Here is a 24,605-nt window from a genome sequence, read left to right on the forward strand (position 1 = left end):
GAAATGAAATTCTGAGTTTGTATTTTTGGAAAGTGGAGCTAATTAAGAACAACTCTTTTTTTTTTTGCGTACAGAGAGAGAAACCAGTGCAGACAGATTTCGCGAAAATATCATGCATGCATTCTAAAAATGGCGCAGCATGCGCCAAATTCAAAGTACAAGTTTTAGACAATTACAGGAATTTGGTGCATGCTGCACCACTTTTAGAACACATGAGAGACACTTTTGAAAAATCTGTCGGTGTCCATCGTTTCGAATTCCAGGGATTGTGTTTTCACAACTGTAATGGAAATGTGTAAGTTCTGTATATAATTGTATTCTATTTTGTATGTATTGCACACTGCCCTCACAGTGCACACAGCACTAATAAGGTTTTCAGTAAATGTTTACTTTCTTTCAAGTCCTGATTAGAATTAGCCTGCCTATGTAACGCCCCTTGTTACCATAAACGTACAATTGTAATATTAATGTGATACCTACGTCATCATGTGTATAAAAACCTTCAATTGCGTCATAATAAAGCAGAACAGTTATTTGGAAAGATGCTGAGCGTATCTTTTGTGTCTGTTCCCTACTGCAGTAGTTATTATTAATTTGGAACCATGAATCAATAAGAGGATAGGAGTTGCCTATCATCAATTTAACTGAGTCAGCATGGCGAGCTTTGCCTTAGGAGGGGATTCCAGGTGACCCTGAGTATCCGAAACGAGGAGCTTGAGACGATCCGGGAATTTCTGATAATCAGCCGGCTGAGGTAAGCCTTTTGCTTACATGTGAGTTATCAGACTTCCTTGATCAGTAAGGCATTTTCGGGTCAAAGAGTACCTATTTTACTCTCCTTAATCGAACTGTATTGATTGGTGGTTATATGTTATGTTGTCCCTGTCTATTGTCCATTGGAGTGTTATATATAAGAAAGGGAAGAATAGTGCTGTTCACAGGTATATGTAGTAAATCTGCTAGATAAAGTAGTTTAGAGGCAAGAGGGTATAGGCATATGTAGAGAAGAGAGAAGACTGGCCAGTCATTATGGGCATTGAATTAAGTAAGGGAATGAAGGGTAAGAGACCCTCAAAAATGCCCAGCGCAAGAGGAACGCTATTAATGAACCGAAAGTGCGGTTCTGCCTATACTGAGCCCCTAGATTAATGGTTAAAGTGGACAGTGATCCACATTGGGTAACTGGGTTTCCAAAGTCCACAGGGACTAAGAATCATGCAGAGTAAACACCTAGAGAAACAGCTATCTATGTGAGCAGGATGGATCAAGGGTGACATTAACACTAGACAGAAAGGGACATTTTCATGTTAAGTTGTGGGATGAATTTGGGGTCAGGCACTACAACTAGTAAAAATCAGAAACAGAGAAATGAGAGGTAAAACAGAATACTTTATATGTTGTCAGAGAGGGAAGATGGGATGAGCACTCTGGCTGCCCGTCTGATCATAGAAGCTAGATATAAAGGATATCTGAACAAAATAAGGAAAGCAGAATTTAGGCAGGAAAATATTAATGAGAGTTAAAAGAAAGTGAGAGAATGATATGCATGTGTTGTGTACAAATGGGAAAAATGTAATCGATTTTAGAGAGATATTGGTGTATGTGTGTGCGAATGCTGGGACCTTTAGTTCTATTGCTTGTGTGTGTCATGTACGCAGATATGACCCCCTCCTTTGTGCTCTCCTGAAAGAATGTCCCTGAGAGGTCAGTGATAAGCTGGAAGGACACCATGCTAATTCCAGTTTTTTAGACAAAACATGTGCCGGGTTAACGAATCTAATGATAAACAATGTGATCACAATTATTTTGAATCTGTTTTCCAAACATGGTAAAATGAAGGTTACATTTAACCGTGTATTACACAAATTGAATATCCTTTGATAGTGGAAACAGTGCATTTAAAAAAGGGAAATTAAGTAAAATGAAGTAATAATGAGTATTAATTTCTAATATGAGTTTAACAATTTTATTAATAATATAGATATATTGAAACTGGTTTAGATAACCTTTGGTTGGAAATGAAATTCAGGTTAATGGGGAAATTTGTAATTAATGAGATTAGTTTAGATTAAGATAACAATTTTGTAATTTTACATTTATACAATAAGCCCTTATTGAGAGAAAAAAAAGATTAAGATGAGGTTGTTATTTTGAATAAAGCTGCCATAATATTTAACAAAGCCAAGATGGATGGGATACATAAGAAGTTCTTCTACAAAAATGAAATTTTAAGGTTTTTCGATAATAACTTGATGTGCGGTCCATGATGTAAGAGTAATAATAAATAAAATTTAAATATAACAGACCCATCACATCAAGTCCACACACCCTGTTAGGATAGATGCCACCTGCAGCCAGTTGTTTTATAGTTTTTGATGCTTTCTGGTCCATCATACAGATTGTTGATCCTTTTGTTTTATTTATTTTTATTTTTGAAATCCAAAGCAGAATGTGTGGATTGTGAATTGATTTGCCCCTTTTCCTTGTAAGTGCAGTGGTATAAGCAGAAGAATATTTTGGATTTATGGACATTCCATGACCGCAAGGGATTTTTATCATTTATTATAATATTACCAGGAAAAAGTTGTCTTTTGAAACATGAAACTGGAGTTCTTACACAGACAGCGTGATAGGAAACAAGCCATTGTAATATATTTATGCAAGCTGGACCCAGTAATAAATGGTTCACCCCGATATATCAGAGCTGTAGCTTTTATGCAAAGGTGCTATTAGACAAAGTTAGATATTGTTTTGGTCAATGGTCCGACATTCTGCGCAGCAAATATACAGATAACTAAATGTTTGTCTAATGAAAGGTTTAAAACATGAGTTTGTTTATGTACAAATCTAACAATGAAAAATGTGTACATTTGAATCCAGCCACCTTATTGCCTCTATTGGAGGAGGCTGGAGACAAAGGAAGACACGTGTGTTAAATTGATGTGGGAATCAGCTGCTGTGTGCAGGACACTCTCCCTGAAGACCCAGATATTTAATTGTTTGTAGATTTGAGTATGCAGTTTATCACCCAGAAGGATACTCTGTATTCAAAGTCATTGGATCCTTTTGCCCCAGCTCAAGAAGCAGAGCTCCATGTTTTAGCAAAGCCTGTGAGCTATAAAAAGAATGTATATTTATATAGATAGTCGAGATATAGAGAGCTTTTTGTTCCATTTGAAGGGCCAGAAGTTTGTTTTTACTTTGGCAGGTAAACCAATAAAGCAAACCAAGTTAATTTGATTGGCTGTTTTCAGCCTTCCAGCTTTTTGCTGAGGTAGCCATATTAACTTTCACACATGGAAGCAGACCAGGTGACTAAGGATGCTGCATTTACAGCCCCGGACACTTGATGGGTCTGTGCAACTCACAGATTCCACCCTAGTTCTGGCCCAGTATAGCTGGGATTAATAATTCAACTTTAAGGACCCCAGAACGAGAAGAACAAGTGATCCACAGGGGGCAACTTCTTATGAAACAGGACTTTGGAAAAGGTGATCATTTATGTCTGCCAGCCACTCTTTTCCCTTCAGCTTGACACATGGACAGTGTCATAAGTCACAAGCAGTTATGGCTGCCTTAGTAAATGAGCGTGGGATAGAACCAGGGTTCTCCACGGTTGTTTTTATAACATACCACTTCTTGTTTTACCTGTTACCAAAGGTGTTACCAAAAGCTGAACATCCCTCCCAGAGATTACAAAAAAGATATATCCAGATGGCCAAGTTAGGATCTTACGAGTATGCATTTTGTCTGTATGGTCATGTTTTTTGGATGTCCAGTGGCAAATGCTACTGCAAAGGCCACAGTAAAAAGTGTTATCAGAAGTAGTTTGTAAATATAGAGTGCAGAAAGTACAGAGAGTAACAAATCATTTTTTATAGGAGAGTCCTTACTAGAAGTTTTGAGGTTTTATTTTTACACCCCCTACTGTCTACAATGTAGCGGACAAAGTAGAGTAAGAAACTAGAAAACTTTTGCCTGAATGTTTTCTTATATTTTATGTAGCCCCTAAGGGGGATGTTGGACTCTCTCCCTATGGGATTTGGTTTGGGAGTGTGTTACTCACTTGCTTATATTTTGTCTCAGCAGCTGAAGTCCTTCATTCGGATCTCACAGAGAATGTTGCTGATCTTTTAAGGTTTTTTGACATACTTGATTTGTTGTAGCCGTATTAGTGCAATTGTGACAGAGAAAATTGAGTACTGTCCGTGATACTTTTTTTATTTGCACTAACATACAATTTTTCAGGACAAGCTTACTGCTTGGACCTTGAAGAAGGGGACATACCCCGAAAGCTTGTCCTGAAAAATTGTATGTTAGTGCAAATAAAAAAAGTATCACCGACAGTACTCAAGGTTTTTTGACAAACTCATTTATGTGTTTTCTCCCCAATTCCAGATCCTAAAAGTTTGGAAGGATCTAAAACCAAAGCCAGGTGACTTGTGGATTGTTAAGAGACATTTATAAATAAGGAAAAGTTTGGAGACTCAATACAGCATCTATTTCATGTACAGTTTTTGCAAAACTTGAAGGAAAAGTCACCTGGATCCACACCAGACACTGCAAAAATGACTAAATTAAAGAAATCTCTGTGTTTGATTTGTTTCCCTCTTGTGATCACAGTCTAGGGTACTTTTTGATTAAATTACTTTTATTGTAAGGGATATATATATTTGAAAAGTAGTTTAGCCATGTTGAAGTCATATTTTGTCTTTTGTACATCTTCCATTTTATGTAGAATTGTCTGTGTTTACACATGCTGATAAGTCAGCATGCCCACAATTCAGTTAGAAGGCCATTCTGGCCACAGGAGTATACAGCCAGTATTCTGTAAATATGTCTTATCAATCAATTGTTTTTCACAATGAAAAGTCATTTGGTAATGAAAAAAGTTGCTCAGCTATTATTTTCTCCACAATGGAGTTTTTTTTTGGCCTCTTTGGCCAGGACTACCTCCACCTAAGTGTGTGGAGGTTCCAGGTTAAAGGTTATAGCAGGTATGGTTAGTGATCAAAATATTGATCAAAAGAGGGGAGACTGTAATGGAAATGTGTAAGTTCTGTATATAATTGTATTCTATTTTGTATGTATTGCACACTGCCCTCACTGTGCACACAGCACTAATAATGTTTTCAGTAAATGTTTACATTCTTTCAAGTCCTGATTAGAATTATCCTGCCTATGTAACCCCTTGTTACCATAACCGTACAATTGTAATATTAATGTGATACCTATGTAATCATGTGCCTAAAAACCTTCAATTGTGTCATAATAAAGCAGAACAGTTATTTGGAAAGATGCTGAGCGTATCTTTTGTGTCTGTTCCCTACTGCAGTAGTTATTATTAATTTGGAACCACTAATCAATATAAGGATAGGAGTTGCCTATCATCAATTTAACCGAGTCACAACATATACTCATTTTTTCCAGACCCGTATAAGAGATTTAAAGTGAACTTACATGTTGTAATATCAGATCACTGATGTTAGTTGATATTGCTCGTAGCCAGTCTGCACTGTCATGTGCTGATTGAAACTGCAGAGTCCCCGAGCTTACTCCATCCTGTGCCAGCAATTCAAACGAATTAGGTCTGTGGAAGACGTATCAACAAAATATTATTTTAGTGATAGCTACAAAAATACATTGTTTATAAAATTAGTGTATAAATAATTCTATACTCTTATTTATTTTTTGATAAACTATATAATTATTAATAATGTAAGTTTAATGGCAGATGTCTCATTAGAAATGAACAATGATTGAGCATTTTCTACAAAAGTTTATATAATATGCTGTGGAATGTAAAAGTTATAGAGGGAACACTGTGCGCTTGTATTTGTTACTGTTTCCCCAAGGATTGCCAGATAGCACCGTACCAGTGCAATGTTCATCAACACAGTGCAGTCAAAGCTGGCTCATATCTCTTTAGTCAGTTAACAGTAGAAGCAGTCAATGAATAAAGCACAAGCAAGGAGATACAGTCAAGAGTCAGTACTCCACCCCCAAGGCTACTGACAGCATGCTTGTGTGCAACATGATTGTTAGTCTCCAAAGGCAGAAAAAAGGGTTGATTTTTGTTTAAAATGTTAGTATCGAAATTTATAAAATATATATAATTGATTGAGACTGGCTTCACATGATTGCATTATGGAAATGCACTGTTAGTTAGATTGGCACCCCAATCCATAAGTGCAAAATGTGCCAGTAGACTTGCTGTGCAGTATGATATGCTGTGGATTTCAGGCTGATTTTGTAAAAACCTTTCCAGAACAGAACGCAAGCCTGTTTGCTCATCACTCTCAAATCTCAAGGGGATTTATTCACCAGTGTAGCCCTAGTCTTAGTTTTAGGGATTGGTGATAGTTGAGGGAGCCATGATTGATAAATGGAAAATCTGTTAATCTGTTCTCCTTGCCCAAAAAAATACAGGAGCAGAACATCTGACAATGGAATTTGGGCACATAAAACAATTGTACTATCCAATTATTGTTTTGATTCTGTTGCTTCTATACCCTTTACTAACTGTCCAATAGGGAAGACCTGCCATTTCCCTTCACTTGAAGCAGCATCACTGTCCTGAAAGTAGCTTCCCTCTAAGATCTCTCACAATAATATTTTGCTTTGTGACAGATTCCCTTTAAGAAACAGTGGAAGAAAAATAATTGATTTGATTTTGTTTGGAGAGTGAAGGATACTATTGGTAAAATTACACCTTTCAGCTTTGCTATTTCCATCTTTCTATGCAAGGTTTTCTTGCGGTTCTCTTCTTCACCATTGCAAACACTTTGGACATTAAAGCTAGGTTCACACCTGTGCGTGTCACTGCGATTCCCACACTCGCAACCACCTGCAGTGTTAACGTCCATCTCTGAGAAAACACGCAGGGGTTCCATTCATTCTGAATGGCACTGCCCACACGTGTAGTGTGATTGCGGGTGCAAGAACCACAGGGAAATCGCATGGTCAGGACGCGCTTTGAAAAAGGTGCATGCACCATCTTCTGCGGGAAACACTGGCACAGCAGTCTATTCATTTGAACGTCCGTGCAAACGTGGGCTGCAATAATGCTAAGGTGCAAACCTAGAGTAAAAGTTTCCCACAGAAAATCAGTTGTTTTAGTCTTGCTACCGATTATTTGCAATGCTTCAAGAAGAACAAAACTGCTTGTTAAGTACAACTGCATTATTAATTATTCACTTACTATGAATAAATAGAGTTGGTATTTCTTCCTTTGACATCTTTTAACTTCATTAACCTCTTCCTGCCAGCCGCCTTCCAGCCCTTTAAGGGTTCTTAACGTCAGGAGGCAGAGGTGGGCATTCGGGTCATGTGAGCTGTGATTGGCTGTCACAGCAGTCACATGAAAGCTCCCGATCTCTAGTTTGCCACCGGCTACCATGCTGGGAGCTCACAGGAAGCGCACTTTCAGCATGGAAAGTGGCTTACACAGGGCCACATATATGCGGTCCCTTGGCGAGGGAGTGCGTTTGGTCGGCATGAGGAGGTTAACGTATTTTGGTGCTTTGTTCACTAAAGCCTCCAGTTGTTGCACTTGAAAAAAGTTCCATTTAATTTGGAATGTTGCAGCAAACAGGCTGAAAGCCCTAATCTGAACCCTTAGGCAGCACATAGATCATGGGTGCTCAACCTGTGGCCCTTCAGCTGTTGCAGAACTACAAGTCCCATGATGCATTGCAAGGCTGACAGTTACAAGCATGACTTCCAAAGGCAGAGGCATGATGGGCATTTTACTTCCGCAACAGCTGGATGGCCACAGGTTAAGCACCCATGACATAAATGGATACATTTTTTCATTCAACCAGTGGGTCGATCGAAAAAAATGGACCAGATTCCCCTATCCACATAGTTAAAGGTGGATGAAGACTTTTCTGCCATCAGAATGCCCTAATCAGTGTTGCAGACTTTAGCCTACAGTGCTTATCAAGCAGGAAAAATCCAGGGTGGTTGTACAGAAGTCGATTGGTAGTTCTACTACTGTACATCCCTCTGCCCATACATGGATTGAAATTTGGCCAGTCTCCACTGAAATTAAATTTTGATGCATGTATGCCCGGCTTTAATGTAAGACACAACATAACACTAGATAATATATTGAAATACATCAGTGAAATGACTGGGACTATGATTTGCATTTATGGCTGCATCTGTATTTAGAGCAGGCAAAGGTTACAGATATAGGAAGGAGGATGCAATTCTGTACAGGCTCCACTAATTTTGCTTTCAAAGAAGTGCCATGATTTATATAGGACAAAAAAAGAAAAGTGTAATGCTGTAGAAGAGCATAAAGGAGATAAGAAATGATATGAGATGCAGAGTATTCAGTATACTGTATACCAATATATATATATATATATATATATATATATATATATATATATTCAGCAAGTTGACATTTTAGGGTAATATTGTAAAAGTACTTCACAAAAAAGTCATTTTTGATATTTGCTTTTGAATTGCTCACTGTTCCATGGTTTGATGATTGTATTTTTTTACACAAATTTTAAAATGTGTACTTGTTGTACATAAATATATGTGACTATAGTTGCCCTGAAGCTTCTAATGCTATCTTTTCTCTTGGTAGTAGATACAGTGCTGGATACACTATATATTCTGTGCCATGTATATTATATTAGTGCATGAAGGTTACTCAGCAACCTCTGTTTATTAAGTGCATATTGACTAGTGACTGCACAGACCTGGTGTACTATTACTTTGCAGGAAACTTTGTCTCCTCTTATTGCTATGGTTTCTACTCTCTTCTTTGTGATCAGGAGGCAATCACTGGGGAAAGAAAGAAGTTCAGGCAACAGAGCAGCATAGAGCTGCCCACTGCTGGCTCCCTCCAGTGAGTGTCTGGCCATACACCATAGCTCCCAACTGTACCTGATTTTGAGGGACTGTCCCTGATTTGGAACAAAGTCCCTCTGTCCCTCATTCCTCCTCATTTGTCCCTTATTTTGGTCTGATCTAAATAGTTGTGCACTTTTTATCTTTCAAAAAGTGTTTCCCTAAACCTTTAATCCAATTTCTAAATTGCTGCATGTGTAAGTTTCAAAAGCCAGTATAAATTAATAGTAGTGGTTAAAAAAAAAAAAAAAAGCACTTGTGGGTTTACCTAATCATTAAAGGAGCGTGGCAGGGTGTGTGTGCTATGCCTACGTACCTTTTGCTAATAGGTGTCCCTCATAGGACAGAGGTATGATAGACTCATTAGAGGAATCCTGACAGCTGTCTCCTCCCCTCTACTCAGCTAGGCAGGGGAGGGAGGAGTAGGGAGGCAGCTTTTCCTGGCTCAGTCACCCTCTTGCTAGGTGTCTGTACAGACCAAACTTAGATAATAAGTCCTCTATTATGCAAAGATGCAAAATAAAACATGTTAAATCAGAGGGAGTTAGTCCAGTGTGCAGATCTGCGCCTGCTCAGACTGAGCAGAGATCTGTGGCTAATATTTGCGCTAATCCCAATAGACAAATTAGGGGGCGCACACAATATAATTCAACCACATCTGGTAAGTTACAGAGGTAAGAGGTTTCAGTTACAGTCCCTGCATATTTTGTATATGTAATTTCTGCACTAGTTATTAGTTTATAGGGTGCAGAAACAGTAAAATTCCTGCAACAAAGCACAACTTGCAATATTTTGTGTCTCTGATGCACATGTTGCAAATCCTGTTCAACATAGGAGCAATCGGGGGTGTATATACTGTGAGGCAAGCGAAGCGTTTACCTTGGGCGGCATTTTTCAGTGGGGAGGCGCCGCCCCCAGGCAGAAGAAAGACTAAAAGGACTGCAGAGGAGCAGTGGCTTTGCTACGGGGTTTAGGGGGATGCAGATTGCACCCGAGTGACACCCACCAGAGGAGTGACACCAGGGGCAGCCGCGTACTGATCATTCAGTGACAGGGGAGCAAATGAAAGCAGGAGGTTTGGAAGAACAGGTAGGAGTCCCAGGCTGTGATTGTGCCTCAGCAGCCTTGCTACACACAGCTGGTAAAAAGGAGATGTGGGCTATGGGAAGGTGAGACTCCAGTGTTTTTTGTGGGGATGGGAGAATCTTTTGGCGAAGTATGGGGGGGAAAGGGGAGCCCCCTCTCTCACACCCCTCCTTCTCTCTCTCTCTCAACCCCCCTCTCCTCTTTTTCACCCCCCTCCCTCCCACCTTTCTCCCCCCACCTTATTCCCCCCTCCCCCTCTATCTCTCACCCCCTCTCTTTCACTCTCTCCCCCTCTCTCTCACCCAACCTCTCCCTCTCTCAACCAATTCCCCTCTCTCTCACCCTGTTCCCTCTCTCTCTCATCCCCTCTCTCTCACCTCCCTTCTCTCTTTCACCCTCCCTCCTTTTCTCTCTCTCTCCCCACCTCTTTCCCTCCTCCTATTTCTCCCCTTTTCCATCTCCCCCATCTCCCTCTCCTTCCTATTCCTATATCTACTTCTAGCGGGAGGTGGGGGGGTGGGGGGCACTGTGGCAGGCTAGTGAGGAGGGTGGGGGGAGCACTGTGGCAGGCTAGCGGGGGGATTAGGGGAGCACTGTGGAAGGCTCTGAGCTGCCCGACTGGCACACACCAGTACTACCGGAGACTGCATGTTACTACCCAACAGTCCACCAGAGACCCCTCATAGCCACCAGAGACCCCACACAGCCACCAGAGACGACCACACACAGCCACCAGAAGCCCCAGCAAAGGCACCAGAGACCCCATATAGCCACCAGAGACCCTACATAGCCACCAGAGACCCCACATAACCAGCAGAGAACCCACATAGCCACTTCAGAAGGAAGGGGTGGGACAAATTTAGATGGGGGGGCGCCCAATTTTATTATTGCCTAGGGTAGCACAAAACCAAAATGCACCAATGGGAACAATATGTTTATTTGGTTCAAGTGCACATTATATATACATCCAAAAAAACCCTCAGAAAGACTATAGTTTTCTGAGCCCCACGGTCATTCTTTCCTGGAAAAGGTTTATTAATTTCCATTATTGTGCTCTCTTTTGAAAAATTCTGTCTGTTTGGCTAGTTGCTTGCTGTTAATCTGAGGGTCTCAGTACTTCTGGTCAATAGCCTAGACTTAGTATGCAGAACACGAGTTATAGCTTTCTTCCTTCACTGGATGCATGCTCATGTCATCTCGGTGAATTTCAAAGTACTGAGGGCAAAGACAGCCGGAGGTTGTCATTTTTGAAGGATGTAAGCAATGGTGACCTCTGTGTTTAATTCAGTACAATTTTCTTTAAGGGCCGATTCACATTTTTGCACTGCAGAAATATACTTTTGCATGCACATCAGTGCAATGCATTTTAACATGTGAATTGTGGTGGTGCATTGCCGTGCCATTAACTTTGAATGGTACTCCAATGCGCTATTAAAGTAGCGGGCAATACCCCTGCACTGCATCACAACGTTGCCCATAAAGAAGGCTCAGATTTATTTTCTAGTGAATAAAGGTGAACTGTGAGTCCACACAAAATAAATAGGCTGCCTTAATGCACGAGAGTGAGCTGCATTAATGCACACATAATAACTCAAGGCATAGTCTGAATGGGCCCTTAAAGAAACTTTCTGAGAAAAACACTCCATCACTTCCACTTCTATAGATTGGGGAAGGATTGGGTTATGGAGATGTTCAATGCTATCTAAAAACTCTTCGTACACCACATACAGGCAGTATGGAGGATCCAACTAGCTGTGTGATAATATTTTCATCTGGATCCTTATTAAAATAGCTCAGGCACATATTTTTTGAAATGCTTCAACTAGTTATATATAATTGTATTTTCTCCAAGGAATTTTTATTCTCCATTCTTTATATAATATCAATTAAAATAACTTGTAGAAGTCTATAACATAATACTGGTAGAATGGTTTATTTTCCTCCCAGAGATCAAAGAGTTTAGCAATGTAGTACTATCATTTCTCATGGTATACTAATGCGATTTCCAAAGTGTAATTAATTCAAAGTGATGTCCCAGTTTATCATAATTAATTTAACGTGTATGTCAGGGTGAGGTCTGAACTTGTGACAAGATCTACAGATTTATTTTGCACTTATCAAACAGATATAACAAAACTCTTCCTGTGGTATAGTAGTGGATCCCCTACCTTAAAAAAACGTGGCTATTTTAATGCAATCTAATACAATTAGCAGTACTTAGCTACCTCCTTCTCTGTACCCCTACCAGTTGAAACTTCCCTACCATCTTCCTTATTCTCTGCCAACTCACAGATGGCATTTGCACCCCATCTGGTGCTTGTGATTGTTTAGGGGGAAAAAAGTTTCTTTCATTTCAAAGTAATTGTCTTCCTGGCATAAAATAGGAGTAACCCAAGAAGATTCCTCTCGGCTGTAAAACACATTTTTGGGGGAAGGTGTAAAGGAAGTTTTCTGCCATTGCGTTAATAATGGTAACAACTGCCCCCCAATACTGTGAGATAGCTGGACAACACCAAAAGACATGTATACATTCCTCCAGAGAAGAAACTGGGTTTAGCTTGTGGCAGCAATATGGTGTAAAATAGGCAGATTTTTAAATTGAGCAAGTCTGTCCCTGATGTAAAATAGGCATTTGAATGTGGAGTCCCAGATATCAGTCCAATCTTCATCATTAAGATCTGGGATGTCCCTCAGCCATTTCTGCCTGAGGGAGGATATGTTTGGTAGGGGCTCCATTAGAAGACGCTCATAAATAGCATAGGTAAGTTTTTCCAAATCTTGATCTAAGCATAAATTCCAATTCAGAACATTCCAAATCTAATTGTTTAGATGGAACCTGACAACCAAAGGCATGTGAAACCCACAGGTCCTGGAAGAAAAAGTGTGCTGGTAAATTATATTTAGATCAGAGAAAAGCATTAATTTAGATCAGAGAAAAGCATTAATGTGAGGTCATCCACAATATGTGAGATAAGTTTTGTTCAGAGTTTGGCCCTTCTATGAGGGGTCAGGTATGGCAGAAAAGAGCCATACTAGGTGGCTGCTTACAGTCCATTTCCCACTGCCAGGCTTGCAGAGTAGTTAACATGGAGGGAGTCACCTAACAGCAGTATAGTGGGAAGTGTGTGCCATGCAAATTGGCTTCAAGGTCCTTGAGTGCTGCCAAAAATAGCTGCAAGGTTTTTTAGTGCTGCACAAAATTGACGCAAAATCCTGGAGTGCTGCACACAATTGTTGCAAGTGCCACACAAACTAGCTGCTACAGGGTTAGCAAATGCAAACCAAGTTGGCTGCAGGGTTACTAAGTTCCACACAAACTGGCTGCAGGGTCACTGAATGCCACAAAAACTGGCTGCAGCATCACTGAGTGCCACACAAACTGATTGCAGTTTCACTGAGTGCCACACAAACTGGCTGCAGGGTCACAAAATACTGTGCAAACTGGCTGCAGGGTAAAACATGTCAGACCAGGGTCACAAGGTCCCAAAGAAACTGACTGTATGGTCACTGAGTAGGACACAAAAACTGTCTATGGGGAGCAGGCAGCAGTTATAGAAGAGACCCAATCCCTCCCCTGTTATTTTGAAGGCTGGATTTACACTTTTTTCTCCCTTCAACTAGTTGTTTTGTGCCCCCCATCCCAGTAACTGCCTTTTACATTGTATTAGCACTATTCCCACAATATCAAACTATAGCCAGAATATACCAAGACAATAAATTAGAGTTGAGTGAACCAGCTGCACTAACATTCAAAATCCTATTAATGACCATATACTGTATAAGCTTTGCTATACAAATAATTTCTAAGTGCATACTCACAAAAATGTAAAACATAAATAAAGCAATGTCCCTTGAATAAACCAGTAACTAAATGGAGTCTCCTACTTGTTACTATGAAGTAAAAGTCGAGCACCTCCTCCCAAAAGTCCATCACACCATGAATGGTCCACTCTTTAATGAAAACATGCCCTCTGTGAAACCTCATCACTACCTGCAGAAAAGGACACTCACCAAGTCAGATAGACATCAAATTATAGGTAATATTGCACGTTATACTCCAAATCCCAGATCTTCAGACCATATATCTCTTGTATTCTCTCTAGTTCCACAAATGCTCATTAAGTATTATTGGTGATGATGCACATGTGTGATATTATGTTTTACATTGTAACAGTACTACACCAACAGACTAGGAATATGTCAGCAGAGACTTAATCAGTACTGACTGAGCCAGGAACGTGTCTGTAGACAACCAGTACCATAGTGCTAAGACAATCAGTATTGTACTAACACAGCCAGAAATGTCCACATACCTGGGAACTTTCCAGAATTTACCTGACAATGCAAAAAATTAGGATTCAGTTGCTAGGTTAGTGCCAGAATCAATGAATTCTCCTGAATGACCTGTGATTGAATATTTATAACTCTGTGTGTGATTTCAGTCTCGAGAGTCATGCGCACACTGCCTGCGGCCTGTCAGATTCGGCCATGGAGAAGAGGATGGGGAGAGGTGAAGCACCTGGTATACAGCTTTCCACTCATGGCTAGAAACCTAGAGGTGATGCTGGGGCATGAAAGTGTGACATAGCAAAGCAGATATTCTTTGTGATAGTAAAGTCTTGACTGAAAAGTAAGTTTATTCTGTTCTTCCATCTTGTGGAAAATTCTTTATATGCAGTGGGAAAACATGCTGTGATTCCAGAAGTGGAGAAAGAAGCCAGAACTCTTTATTTACATTGCGGAGTCTATGCTAGGTGTTGTTGTACAGTGTACTGGACATTCTGTTTACTAACTGAAGATTCATCAGATTGCTGAATTTTATGACTTTAGGTGTCACTCTGCTGGAACTTTACTGTATATCAAATGATTTGTGCACATCACACAGACAAATATTTAAAGCCTAATGAGTGCAGAGAACTTCCATTTAAATAAAAAATACGGACAATTCCCTCATTTTTTTTTACTGCTCACCCCCATATATGACCTTATATGTCACTGATCAGCACAAATATGACATTTTACTGCCCATATATGACATTGCTCTGCTTGTGTATGTCACTCATCTATCTAATTATCCCACTGATCTTCCAGTATAAAAAATAAAGCTTCTTGTTTAGTCCTGTCATTGTTAAACCATGCCACGTAAAAACACCAATATTTAATGCAGACTTAAGTACAGTGTGGCACAAATAGCCCTACCCATCTCTCTGCACCTTACTCCACCCTCAATCTCAGGAATTACAATTTTCAAAAGTTCCCAGGTATGCCAATCAGTACCATATTCACACAACCAAGAACATCTGCAGACGCATAAATCAGCACCAAAATGTCACAATTTAAATAATTTTATTCAGTGAATATAGAATACGACTATAGACCAGGGGTAGGCAACCTCAGCCCTCCAGCTGTGGTGAAACTACAAATCCCACCATGCCTCTGCCTCTAAGAGTCATGCCTCTGATTGTCAGGGTCTTGCCATGTCTCATGGGACTTGTAGTTTCACCACACCTGGAGGGCCAAGGTTGCCTACCCCTGCTATAGACAATAAGATTTTTAGTGTCTAAATGTCCTGAGTTCTTTCAACTATAATACATGTTTTTAATCTTTAAGTCCTTTAGTTTTAATAAGATTTAAAATGATAAAAACAGACCTCGAACAGAACTTCACCTAGCAGCCTAGACAGTGCAACGTTCAGTCAACTCACTTGTCTACGAAGTGCTACCTACCCCACATCCCTGTGTCATAGAATCCAGTGATATAATACATGCTGGAGATGGGGGCAGAACATGCCAATGAAGATGGAAGTTACATTCCCTTGAGTGTGGTAAGAAATCAGTATTAGACTCTGTTAGGCTTTCGGAGCCTAATATAATGAATAAAAATGTCTATGGCTCCCTAGGCACTTGCCATATGATGAATGAATATCAGAACAGCACTGCTTGCTGGCACTATGGCAGTCCTGCTACTACTCATTTACCTGGTAAGTTGGCAGAATAACAAGAGCTGGTCATATCTGACCTGTAGGCTATAATCTGATGATCCTTGCTCAATTTAGACACTTATCCAAAAAACATAAAAGTAACCATCTAAGACAAATATTTTGTGAGCTACTATATCTTAAATGTGCAAGAATTCTGACAGTGCTATATATTTAAATATATAATAATTTAAATGTAAATGTGTTTATGAATATTACAACACACTGTAACGGCTACATTACCTCTGTGGGTTAAAAAGTCTAATTTATTCAAATAGTTTCCGCACTCTAATTTATTTGTGCCATTACCCTTGATGCCATTATTAAATAACAGCACCTCCATAGAAATGCAATGCACTTTGCATTTAAAATTAGCTCAGCAAATAGTCTTATGTTAACTAAGATAAATTAGAACATCATTATAAATTAATTACAACATTGGAAATTGCATTAGTATTATAATATGAGAAATGATAGTACTACATTACTAAACCCTCTGACCTTTGGGAAAAAATAAACCCGTCTATGTAATCTAGCATTATAAGTTATAGACTGCTACAGGTTATATTAATGAGTATTATTCACAGAATGTAAAAGTTATAGTTCTTTGGAGAAAGTACAGTATATAATTTGGAGTCATTAAATCTAAAGAAAAAAAACTGTTGAAAAGTTTCAAAAATCTGCACCTCTTATTTCACTGCATGCCTACCAGACAGGGTTGAGCTGGTTGAATGCAAGCTGTCTTCTCTACTTATATGAAAACCTACAATGTTTCTAGTGGTGAGAGACCATGTCATCTTTTGCTTTTGAGGTCACAAAAAAACAACCTTATCTTCCTGAAAATAAAAAAGTAATTTGGTAATGCTGACATGGGCCCTACTAAATCTTATTTGGATGTCTTAACCACTTCCGGACTGCTCCACACATATACTGTACACTGCAGCAGAGCAGCCCTTCAGAGCAAAATCACGTACCTGTACCTGATGTCTGGGTCTGAGGCGCATGCGCTCCCCGCCGGCGACCAGCTCCCACTGTGATTGGACACAGCAGGAGCCAATCAGCGGATCTGGTGGACCTGGTATCCTCCGGGACCCGCTGATCGTTCCCAAGGCAGACATAACAGCGGTCTGCCTATGTAAACAAGGCAGATCGCCGTTCTGTGACAGGAGAAGACAGAGATTTTGTGTTTCTGCTAAGCAGGAACATGGATCTCTGGCTTCTTACAGTACAAGTCCCACACACACACAGTTAGAAAGCACTCCCAGGAAACACATTTAACCCTATGATCGCCCCTGATGTTCACCCCTTCCCTGCCAGTGCCACTAGTACAGTTACAGTGCATATTATTTAGCACTGATCACTGTATTAGTGTCACTGGTCCCCAAAAAGTGTCAAAAGTGTCACTTAGTGTCCGATTTGTCCACCGAAATGTCGCAGTCCCACTATAAGTCACTGATTGCCGACCATTACTAGTAAAAAAAAGGAAATACATTTTTAAAAATTCCATAAAAATATCCCATAGTTTGTAGACGCAATAACTTTTGCACAAACCAACCAGTATATTGGGATTTATTTTACCAAAAATGTGTAGCAGAATACATATTGGCCTAAATTTAAGAAGAAATTAGATTTTTTACATTTTTTTTATTGGATGTGTTTTATAGCAGAAAGTAAAAAATATTGTTTTTGTTTTCAAAAGTTTATATTGCAAAAAATAAAAACCACAGAGGTTATCAAATACCACCAAAAGAAATCTCTATTTTTGGGGAAAAAGGGACATCAATTTTATTTGTGTACAGCGTTGCTTGACTGTGCAATTGTCAGTTAAAGTAACACAGTGCCATATGGCAAAAAATGGCCTGGTCATGAAGGGGGGTAAACCTCCCGGAGCTGAAGAGGTTAAAATAACAGCTCCAAGAAATAAACAAAAAAAATAATATTCTGGTAACTGCTACCTAGAGAGTATTGCCATTATACAGTAGACATCAGAGATGGCACACTGGTTTATTTCATGGCAGAGGGCCCTCCCAAAACTAGACTCCTGTATTCCCCATCCCACTGGGTGGCTAATCAGGATTCATTGGCAATCCCACATGTAAAGTATATTTAAAGCCCAAACTTTTCATTCATTTTGGATAGAATAGAGGAGGATTAAAACCATTATCTGTGCCTATTTAGGGAGAATTCCCTTCACTTCCTGTCTTGTTGACGCAACAAGAAGTGAGAGAATATATTTCTAATGTAAGCAAAATCAAATCTTAGACCCCCATACACACTATTCGATTTTCTGAAAATTTTTGACTTCAGATTTACCAAAACCATGTAGTGAAGGGCCTGCCTGATTGCATACAAAATGAAACTCTTATGCCCCGTACACACGGTCGGATTTTCCACTGGAAAATGTGTGATAGGACCTTGTTGTCGGAAATTCCGACCGTGTGTGGGCTCCATCACACATTTTCCATCGGATTTTCCGACACACAAAGTTTGAGAGCAGGATATAAAATTTTCCGACAACAAAATCCGTTGTCGGAAATTCCGATCGTGTGTACACAAATCCAATGGACAAAGTGCCATGCATGCTCAGAATAAATAAAGAGATGAAAGCTATTGGCCACTGCCCCGTTTATAGTCCCGACGTACGTGTTTTACGTCACCGCGTTCAGAACGATCGGATTTTCCCACAACTTTGCATGACCGTGTGTATGCAGAACAAGTTTGAGCCAACATCCGTCGGAAAAAATCCTAGGATTTTGTTGTCGGAATGTCCGAACAAAGTCCGACCGTTTGTACGGGGCATTAAGGTTTGACCTCATATTAAATGGTTTTAGTAAATCTGAAGACAATAAGCTTTCAATGTAATTTCTACAGTCTTTGTTGTTAAAATAAAACAGTTATTTTGACTGATTGCCAGAGGAACAAAAAACATTAGCACAATTTTCATGCATAAGACCCAACATTATATAATATATAATATTATATAATTATTATTATATATACAACTATTACAATACTTTATATTACACAATTTATCATTATTATCAATATCAAAATTCATTATCATTATTATTATTATTATTATATAAAAAATGTAATTAATATTATTTTGTTATAATAAATTATGTTTTTTATCAAAATCTCTACCTACTCTGATATAAAAAAAAAAAATCTAATTAATAAGTAACCGTAAAGCTGGTATAGCATCCATTTTTTCCAAACTGCATGTTTCCTTGAAGTGAAAATTATTAAAGTAGACCTGATCTCAAAAGTTAAGATTTGCTATGTTATGGGTAACATTTAGAGAATTAATTGTGCCAAAGCAGTAGCCTGAAAAATCCAACTTGTGTATAGAATTCTTCCTAATAATAGCAGAACACTTCCTGGTATGTGAAGGTGAAGCACTTCTGTACTTCCAGATACATAGCACTATAAATGTAGTGTGAGACAGTAGGGTAGCCTGGGTTGCCAGGACCTGTAGATCATTAGCACTGTGAGCAGCACAGTGGCACACATTCGTAGTGTGTCTCTCTCTCTCTCTTCAACTCTTCCCACTCCGACCTAGAACCATCCAGACAGACCTGCTCACACAGACTAAGGCCCTATTCACACCTGAGCGATTACCTGTTTGAAGCTCAAAAACGCTGGAGGAGAAAAAAAAATCAATTATTCTCTATGGAGATGGTTCACATCTCCACTCCAAATCATGTGAAGCCAAAAGCCTGAAGCTTAAACAAGTTCTGGAGCTTTTTTTTTTAGCTCAAATTGGGCAGATTTGGGTGTTTTTGGAGAGTTTGTATAATGGAAATGCGCCTTTTGCACGTTTTTGCGTGATTTTCTGCTCAAATTTAAAAAAAGTTCAAAATAAAATAGTAATAATATATAAGTAAACAAATGAAAAATAAATACACAAATAACTAAAAATCATCATAAATAAGTAAAATACATGAATAATATGTAATAATACATTAATGAATAATAATTAACCTCTAACCTGGATGGACTTGTGTCTTTTTTCAACCTGACTAACTATGTAACTATGTAACTATGTAACCTTAAATATTAAATAGATTATTATTATTATTATTATTATTATTTTTATTATTATTATTAATAATCATAATAACAATAAACACCCAGAGTCAAACAAAAAATACATTATTAATAATTCTAATAATACTAATTACAATAACAATAATATTATTATTATTATTATTATTATTATTAATAATAATAATAATAATAATAATAATAAAATGTATTTTGTGTTCGGGTTAGGTGTTTTAGTTTATTTTTATTTATTTGTGTATTTATTTTACATTTATTTATTCATTTATTATTATTCATATAATAATAAATAAAATAAAATAAAAAATAAATAAAATAATAATAAATATTAATAACCCCAGCTCCTAATCCTAACCTTAACTGAACTCAAACCCCTTACCCTAATGAAAACAAATTATAATAAACGAATAATAATAAAAGAAGAAATAAAAGCTAATGGAAAAGCTAAAAAAGCTGAAATACCTAGCAACAAATGATGCAACAGATAACAATTTTCTCTATTAGCTAATAAAAAAACGGCAAAGTCCAAAAATGCTGCATACAAATGCGCCAAAATTGCTCATAGAAACGTGCAAAAAACACCAGAAAAGTGCTCAAAGATGCTACGCTCGGGTGTGAATGCAGCCTTAGAGGGAGAGAGAGGAAGGAATTCCCTGGTGACAGGACTAGGGGAATACACAGACCCAATCTCCTGCTTCTTCTCACTCCAAAGTCTTAATCATTTTGCACCCGGGGCAACCTCACCTGTGGCCCTGCCAAATGCTACACCACTGGTGAGGGATCTAAGACACAGCTAACTATGATTGCCAGTCTCAGTATATTTGGAGTGAGATTTGGTGATGTAACTATCGTGCTGCTCATTGTTCTTTTTGCTGGATGATCTTAAAGTCTAAAGGCAGAAAGTTTTTAGATAAAAAACCTTCTATGTGCAGCATCTCCCCTCAGCCCCCATAATACTTACCTGAACCCCATCTTAATCCATCTTGATCCAGCGATGTTGCGCGAGAAACTCGGCTGCCCCGGACTCTCCCTCCTGATTGGCTGAGACACAGCCAATGGCGCCATTGGCTCCTGCTGCTGTCAATCAAAGTCAGTGAGCCAATAAGGAGAGAGAAGGGGCAGAGCCGAGCCGAGGCTCTGTGTCTTAATGGACACACAGAGCTGTGACTTGGCTCGGGTGCCCCCATAGCAAGCTGCTTGTTGTGGGAGCACTCGGCAGGGGCCAAGAGTGCCGACAAGGGACCTGAGAATAGGAGGATTCTGGCTGCTATGTGTAAAACCATTACACAGAGCAGGAAAGTATAACATGTTTGTTATTTTTAAACAAACAAAAAACAAGATGTTAATATCCTTTTAAATGAGGAAGAAAAGCGTCCCTTTACCAAGATGGCCACCTCTACACAGAGACAAAGTTCAGAGCAAGGCATGGTAAGTCAGTAATAGGGAAAGATCAGCTGCAGGGAGACCACAGATAATACTCAGAACTAGTTCTTGCACTCTGCCTGCCATTTAGTGGGCTCAGCTTCCAGAGTTCATCTCCTCTTTAAATCTGAATAGCCACTACAGGGAAATAGGTAAATGTAATATGATAATAAAAGCATGGTTCAGTAAGCATTTAATTATTGGAGAGTCGTGTGAAAAAAGACTATAAGGTAAATATTATCATAATAACAAAAATATGCACTCTCTGAAAATGCACTCTAATTTCCCTTTAAACAGTAAATATGTCAAATAAATAACTAAACTGATTACTTGTACATGGGAAAATGCAAACCTTAACTTTACAGATGAAGCCTTGAACCGTGAAATTCGAGCCATCAGTAATGGAATTGAAAGCTCGTCAATCCATCTTTTCTCATATTTAGATTCTTTAATTGTTGGAGAGGATGGAGAAGAGGGGGCCTAAGAAAGGAGAAAAAAAAAACACAAATAAATATGACTTTTCAACATTCACCAATCAATGAAAATGCAAAGCACCAGTTTACATTTTCAAAGCATTGCAATAATTTATATGGAAACAAACACAATATGGTTAAACAAAATATTTCTCAAATATACTTTTTTTGTATCAAGTAGGCTAAATATTAGTTGGAAAAGATTATTTCCAGGTTCATAATTCAGTTTAAATAAGAGCTGCGGCCAGGCTATAGTCATTTAGTGGGTGGGGGGGGGGGGTCCAGTTCTGATGCTCACGTGCCCATCGTATGTTCTTTTGGCTGTGGACACCAGTCAGGCACTCTGACTGGTCTGCGGCTACCCAGCCCCATACACAACACACTGATGCCATTTTCTTCTTCTTTTAACACATCGACTGCAAGGACAACATGCTTACTTGCTGCCTAATATATCTCACTAACTTTCAGATGCCATTGTAACAAGATAATAAAGTTCACTTCACCTGTCAGTAGTCACAAAGTTATGGCTGATCATTGTATATACTGTACATATATATACACCGTAGGTGTCTGTGTGCGTAACTTGTGTTGCCTTATGAGTTTAGTATTGTTATTACTATGAAGGTGTTGGAGGGCGGGATCTGAGGGGTGGGACTCCCTCTTCACACTGGTTGGCATATTTTTAACTGGGCAGGATTGAAATCTAATTGTGATCCATTCAATCCTGCCCAGCAGCAGCACAGCTAGCTTTCAGAGCAGTCTGCGTATGTGTGTATGTGAAGGGGTTTTCTTCTTGAATAATGCTGTGATCTGTGAGGCGGGACTCTTCCCATAGGTGTGACTAAGCGGGATTGAATACTAATTAGGATGTTTTTGATCCTACCCACCATCAGAGCTGTGAAGGAAGTTACATCATTTGCAGAGTCTGAAAGACTACAGAGGGGTGTGTTTTAGGCTCTAGCTGCTGCAGAAACAGGCTGTGGAAGGGACAAAGTCTATCAGCAGGATATACAGAGTGTCACATGATACAAAGCAATAACTAAACCCAGAATATCAGGGGATCAGCAGACAACAGAGCAACATGGTACAGAGGTATGGTCTATGCTGGGATTGATCATTCCATTTAGTTCAAGTGAAAAGAAAGTTGGAATTCAACTTTAAGGTCAAACCTATGCAGCTTCATTTTGAATGACATCACTACACCAAAGAAAGCACACAGTAGTGGAGACAGAAAAGGGCAATTTCTATATTTCCACAGTCATTTGGTTTTGTGACAGCAGATGCAAATCCTAATTGGACAACGTTAAAGGATAACTCCACTTTTCTGGGGGAAAATGTTGCAAATAAAAATAACATAGCATATACAATTACTACACAAACTCTGTTGTAATTTAATGGTTTTTTTTTTAATTACCTTTTCTTTTCAAACTGCAGCCATTGTAATTTTTTGCAAATTTCAATGCAATATGGCAACCTGGAGGTATATAGTACACAGTTGGCTTACAAAATGCCCCCAGAAATGTTATTCTTGCTTGGGTCAAGAACTCTGCAAGTCAAGCTTTAGCCATCCTCTGCAGCAGAAACTTAATTTGGGTGAGATAGAGATACTGCCTAAGGGTTAATCACTTCTAAAGGGATGCAGACACTGCAACTTTTCTCAAGAGAACCCTAAAAGTGCACCAGCTGATTAAAATGAATTAGCCACTCTCATTTAGAATGAGTATCCAAAAGTCAAACAGCTTTCTCTTCAGAAAGAAACACGTAGGGATTTGCAACACACATTGTTAAAATGCTGCAATGTACATTGACCATCCAGAAGGGATTGTTTTTTTGTTTTGTTTTTTGTCAACAAAAATGGAGTTACTCTTTAAGTCTGAACAATCACTGTGTATCATATACAGGTGGCATTTTTTAAAATACTGTTTTCACATTTTTAGGCTTTTGTATCTTTGTGCTGCTGATCTCTTGCAGCCTCTTTGCTGTCACCTCCTGTCCTCTTCTATGCACTCCAGCAATAGCTCTGTGTCATTGTTAAGCCTGATGGTGACAATGACTAAAGATCCCTGTGCCAAGGTGACAATGCAGTTGAGCAATGGAGTGACATGAACAGAGCGCCAACACCCTAAAACAGGAAATGTCTGAGCAAGAACCTTCATCGCAGAATCAACAAATATTATTTTAATGAAGTATACAAAAAAAGTGCAGCGCATGTCAGGGCTCAGTAAAACATCTCAAATATAGTAAAAAAGTCTATAAAATTCCAAAGTAAAAAGTAAATAGAAGGTGGACTAAAAATCCCAGCAAGCAGAGAGACTGCGTGAGAAATTTCAATGCAAGGGTGACTTTCCCTCCACCTCCAGCACACTCACCTCTAGATGTGGACCACAGAACAGATGATCAACAACGCATGTCCCTTATGGGTATAACCTCCAGGCAAGATTAAGATCCACAACCAGTATCCCCAGGAGTATAATAGTGAGAGAGAAGCAAATCTAAGTTCACATTGATGATTTCCTTAAAAGGCTTTATTAACAATAAAAATGACTACTCACAAGGGTTTCTTTAAAATAGCGCATGTAAGAGCAGACACAGGCAAACATGGAGATCCAGGATGACAGCAGGTGATGTCAGGATGTGGCTCCTCCCCTGTATGCGTTACGTTCACACGAACTTCCTCAGTGGGGTGGAGCCAACTAGCTTCACCCGTCCACTTA

At 39.0% G+C, this 24,605-nt stretch overlaps 1 protein-coding gene across 3 annotated transcripts in view; it reads right to left on the reverse strand.

The window, feature by feature from the left end:
- Positions 1-24,605, reverse strand: part of SNTG2 (syntrophin gamma 2) — an 827,232-nt gene that overhangs the window by 257,968 nt on the left and 544,659 nt on the right. For 2 of the 3 annotated variants that reach the window (XM_073625452.1, XM_073625454.1), the window contains exons 9-10: positions 21,771-21,898; positions 5,461-5,590 (exon numbers count right to left, since the gene is read on the reverse strand). In XM_073625452.1, the coding sequence (XP_073481553.1) occupies positions 5,461-5,590; positions 21,771-21,898 (258 nt within the window). The remainder of the gene's footprint in view (positions 1-5,460; positions 5,591-21,770; positions 21,899-24,605) is intronic. The other variant, XM_073625453.1, reaches the window with a different exon arrangement.

Source organism: Aquarana catesbeiana, linkage group LG04 (assembly GCF_042186555.1).
Source record: "Aquarana catesbeiana isolate 2022-GZ linkage group LG04, ASM4218655v1, whole genome shotgun sequence".
NCBI classification, from domain to species: Eukaryota; Metazoa; Chordata; class Amphibia; order Anura; family Ranidae; genus Aquarana; species Aquarana catesbeiana.